This window comes from Siniperca chuatsi, linkage group LG8 (genome assembly GCF_020085105.1).
Source record: "Siniperca chuatsi isolate FFG_IHB_CAS linkage group LG8, ASM2008510v1, whole genome shotgun sequence".
NCBI classification, from domain to species: domain Eukaryota; kingdom Metazoa; phylum Chordata; class Actinopteri; order Centrarchiformes; family Sinipercidae; genus Siniperca; species Siniperca chuatsi.
In genome coordinates this window covers 6,126,691-6,131,455 of record NC_058049.1, presented here as the reverse complement: position 1 = coordinate 6,131,455, position 4,765 = coordinate 6,126,691, and the positions used below count along the sequence as shown (strand labels likewise).

Genomic DNA, 4,765 nt, shown 5'->3' with positions numbered 1-4,765 from the left:
ATATTGTCAGATAGAGATGTACTCAGCAAGCACAGGAGAATTATCAACTATGATGTTTGCATGATTACATAAACCCTCTGGCAAGAAAAATGCGTCAGACTGTTTGCAAGTAATTGTTCTATAAGATGCAATTAACATAATTTTGTTCTTCAGGGATTTTTTTTTTTATGTGTGACAGTTTGTACTCTTATTACATAACACCTGGATAAACGTGAGCATCACTTTCAACATTTCATGCGGCCCTTGCTTTCTCCAGACATCAAATAACTGTTGTTGTCGCTACTCTCCTCCTCCTCCTCCCATTTAAGTTTAGTTCAGTCTGACTGCTTTTTTTGTAACCTGAATTCCTACTTTGTCTGCTTAGCCAATAAATAGCAGGAGGGACCTTCAGCTCGAGCAGTCCCACTCTCCTCCTCTTACACTAAACATCCATCTGACACCATGTGGACCCAGGCCAGGACTCTGCCGCTACTCTTCGCCTGCTGCCTCTGGTCAGCCGAGGCTCAGAGCGAAGGCACCAGGAGACAAAGCATCTGGGATAATCCCATCAAATTTAACACCAGAGGCAAGGACTTGTGCACCATGATCATCACTGGTCAGGGGGAATACACCAGGCTGAGGCTGTCGTGCCAGGGCAGCAAGCGCTCTTACTGGTGTGAATACGTGGGCAAGCCTTACACCTGTCGCTCCTACAACAAAAACCCTCGTCACTACTTCATCCAGATGATGTGGGGCCTCAGAAAGCTCTACAATGCTTGCCAGGCTCCAAAGCAGATCAAACCTCACATGTGCAGGAAGGCAACTGATGACTCTCAGATGGTCTTCTCATCTGCTTCCTTCTCCCAGTCATCGCCAGAGGATCCTTCTAGAACAGGAGCAAGGTCTGCAAGACCTCAACCTCGTCCTGCACCTACAAGGCCTAATTTGACAATGCAAGCTTCCACAAAAACCATTCGAGTCCCACCAAGAATAAAGACCACGCAGAGAACCAGTCCACAACCAACGACTCCTCCAGTGGAGAGCAATGCTAAGAGGATGGCTCAGCAGTACTGCTGGAGATCACTTCAAGGCATCTGCTCTTACGTCATTGGTTTGTTTTGGAATTAATGAGGAAGGTGAGCAGCAGTACTCCATTAACACACAGCTTTTATTATGTTGTATTATGACTAATGTAAGAGCACTTTGGTGGAATGAGGGGTTCTGTGTATTTAAATAAAGTTTGCCTCCACCATTCATTTGCAAAATTCTAACTTTTTTCTTTTTTGCTCAAAATATTACTGATGCACATAATTTACAAATGTATATGCATTCCCCTCCTCTGTTATATTCACAGATTTATATTTCTGATGAAGATAACTTCTGATGTCTGATTAAAGTGGCCATTGGAGGAAAATTCCAAACCATGTTTGTCTGTGGTGGAAAAACTGTAGCGCTCTCTTAAGGGAAAGAGGTGGTACTACTGTGACGTCCAAAGCAGGATTTCTCAGTGAACCTTGCATGCATCATCTTGCAAATGTCACAGCTGGAAAAACTCTACTACATGTCTTAATTGTGTAACAACAAATGTTTTGCATAACAGTAGGCTATGAAACACAAATATGAAATGGTACAAGTACTACTTTAACTTGTGAGAAGGTTTCTGCAGCTGCACAAACTTTTACAACAATATATGAGCCCAAGATAAAAGAGACAGGCAACTCATTTGTGTCACTTATTTGTATTTATGTTTGTTTACTTGTATATAATCTATTTGCATCACTTAATATTACCTTGAATATTAAATTGTTGCGAAAGACCAAGTTTTTTAATTTTGGTCTGAAAAAGGCAGTGATTTCTGTACTGGTGTATTTGACAGAAAGATATAATGAATGTGAAAATGATCTTATTAAATAAATAAACATTAATCTCAATTATTCTGTGTTGATCAGCTTGATTGTATTACTCCTTCTTGATGAAAAACAACTGCAAAAATTAGATTTGATAGCAAAAGAGCAGCACTATTGAAAACGACTCCTATACAGTTATGTCTTCATCATCATAATGATCATGGCACAGTGGAATTACCTGCTATACCGCATTTGGCCTTTAGGTGCAGCTGCTGCTTAAGTTAAACAGATAATCAAGTTCAATCAGGCAGTGGTTTTTCTCCTGTAGGGACATATGGCTCATTTCAAAATATATCAAGTCTGGTAAGTGTCTACAAGTTTATACAAATATAAAAGTTTTAACTCTTTACCCTTTGCTCAACTTAAATAAATTAGTTTTGACTAAGAAATAGGGGAGAAATAAGATGTCACAGTGCATGTAATGGTGAGGAAGAGTAGTCTATGGTTGTGCTTTTTAAAGTGAAATTATCTCACTGTGCTGACTGTTAAGCAGATTTTGATTTTGGTGGTATTATTTAATTAGATTTATCAGAATAACGTTATTAATTGAATTACAGTTTAACATGTTCTATGGCAATAATCTCTTGTTTTGATGTCAGTCTGTTTTACAAGCTTAATCAAAATATCAAAAAATATTTCACAGGTAGTAATTTGACTCAAAATATCCCTAAAAGACTACTCTTTTATTGACTAGTGTGACCTCAACACACTTTGTAAACCCTCCATTCATGCAGTGAATGTGTGTGTGTGTGTGTGTGTGTGTGTGTGTGTGTGAAGGGGAGGGCTGAATCTGCAGCAGCATACTGTAGCTGCTGATAAAGGAGACTCAACTCTCAGGTGTCAGCACTGTAAACCGAAGGTTACTCTGAAAACTGCTGGTAAGTTAAGTCATCACTGTTTCATCCGTATTGAGATCTGATTACTAATGCTGGTATTAGTATAGTATTACGACTTGTAGTGTGTGTGTCTGGTGGCTGCTAATTACTTCAGTACCTTCTTTATGATATAGTACCTTAATGTTCCTTAATGTTTAATGTAACAGTGAATCCTATATGGTACTCATCTAATTAAATTCCTCATGGTTTTCCTATTATATCCCTATTTTGTTACTATAGAGCATGTGTCTGCACTTAAAGTAGTTGTATTGTAGTATTGTCTTTTCTTTTTTACTTTCTGTGCTATCACTATATTCATGTCACCCTTTACTCTGATTGTATAGGCTGATAGTCTGATTGTATCTTTTAAAACTTTGTTTGGCACTGCCTTTTATGAAATAAAAGTTTGGGGCTTTATTCATATCTCTCTTTGTAGTGTAACTTTTTATTACTCTGTTTATTCTGATTCATTCCTTTATAGCTTATTTTTATCTTCTACTTTATTTCATTCTTGTGAAATCCAATTTATATGTGACTTTTTATATTACCATGTGTTTCTTTTGTCTTTATGCATTTTTGTCTTAATGTGAAGCACTTTAAATTGCCATAAAAGATACTATTCTAAAAGACTTGCCTTGCCATTTTGTTTCAGAGTCACTATCTTGAGCCTTGAGTATCCCCATAATGTTTCCTTCTAAACCATAGGTCTAATAGGGGATTATAATGATTCTTTCTGCAAGGGGAAATTAAAGGGATTTGATATCTAAATCTGAATTTATCCTCTTGCAGGGTGTGTTCTGCTGGTTTCATGGCTCTCCTCACCAATGCCACCATCCTGCTGGTCCTGGCTTGTATTTCCTGTCAGCTGATGTTGAGCAGCTGTCAGAAGAGCCAAGGGAGGAGGGGACGGGCGGAGGACAGAGGAGAACACAGGAACAAGCCAGGGCTAAAGGAGGGCAGTCAACTCAAATATGTCTCTGAACAGCCCATTAAGGGCAAAATGGTCACCAAAGACAAGTCAAAGTGTACCTGGGCAGCAACAAAGGTGGCCTTCTCCTTCATCCTCGGTGTCAGCTGCAAGAAGGGGGACAAGAGCTTCAGCTGTGAGTACATCGCCACACCAATTGTTTGTCCCCAGTACTCTTCCAATGTCAAACTTTACTGGAAGCAAATCGCCAGGGAGCTCAAGAAGAAAAAGAATTTGTGCCAGAACAGTAGAGCGAAGGTCAGGGCGGATATGTGCAGAAAAGCTGCCAGGGAAGCTCATTTCAAACTGCTTCATACCCATACGAAGACTGACCTGCCTTCCACCCCACAGCCCACAACCAGAGCTGTCCAATCCTGTCAGCCTGAAAACCGGAAGCTGGCAAAGGAATACTGCAAAGACTCCTGGTCGAGTGTTTGCACATTCTTATTCACTATGATCCAGGATTATGATTGTTGAGACAGAAAAAAGTGAAATAAATTCAGCTCTCTATACTCTATACATAATGTCTTATTATAGACGCTATAGATGAAATATGAAATGTAATTTATTCTCACAGAATAGTCTTAGTAAAGTTTGCTTTTAAACTTGCTATAAACTTACTTACTAAACTATACTTTGATTGTTCCCTCTTGTAAACACACAATGTAAGCACAGGTAGCCTGGCACCTCTCCATTTTTGTCTCTAGACAGCACATCTTTATGTAATTTTATTTGTTTTCCATCAAACTCAATTCATCCTTGATTTAAAAAAACAACTTAAACAAGAGCACCCTGTCTTGTCCTTTTCATTTATGTCAAAGCCCTTTTCTGTCTTTTCCAAATGTGTGTACACAGTCCTGCTGAAGGTATTGACTGGGAGGTTATCAGTTTGAGCATGCTGGGTATTGACACAGTAATTTAACCAGAGGGAGTGTGATTTTTAGAAACCTTGGCCTGCATACTTTGGCACTGACAAGCCTCTTAATCCATGTTCTCAGTGTGAAAACATTCAAACATCACAGTCAAAGGGAAGCAGG

The 4,765-nt window shown here is 39.1% G+C and overlaps 2 protein-coding genes across 2 annotated transcripts; both read left to right on the top strand.

Moving 5' to 3' along the window:
* The first annotated feature begins 273 nt into the window (after positions 1-273).
* On the top strand, positions 274-1,913 carry fgfbp2a (fibroblast growth factor binding protein 2a). The gene is made up of 2 exons (XM_044206045.1): positions 274-1,115; positions 1,334-1,913. Exon 1 carries the CDS (start codon positions 442-444, stop codon positions 1,105-1,107), a length of 666 nt encoding a protein of 221 aa, XP_044061980.1. The 5' UTR covers positions 274-441; the 3' UTR covers positions 1,108-1,115; positions 1,334-1,913.
* A 134-nt stretch (positions 1,914-2,047) lies between these two features.
* On the top strand, positions 2,048-4,515 carry fgfbp1a (fibroblast growth factor binding protein 1a). Its single transcript, XM_044206046.1, has 2 exons — positions 2,048-2,764; positions 3,551-4,515. Exon 2 carries the CDS (start codon positions 3,570-3,572, stop codon positions 4,203-4,205), a length of 636 nt encoding a protein of 211 aa, XP_044061981.1. The 5' UTR covers positions 2,048-2,764; positions 3,551-3,569; the 3' UTR covers positions 4,206-4,515.
* The last annotated feature ends 250 nt before the right edge of the window (positions 4,516-4,765 follow it).

Excerpts from the sequence above, each read along its gene's own strand:
- fgfbp1a (XM_044206046.1), top strand. The coding sequence starts at position 3,570 with ATGGCTCTCCTCACCAATGCCACCATCCTGCTGGTCCTGGCTTGTATT.
- fgfbp2a (XM_044206045.1), top strand. The coding sequence starts at position 442 with ATGTGGACCCAGGCCAGGACTCTGCCGCTACTCTTCGCCTGCTGCCTC.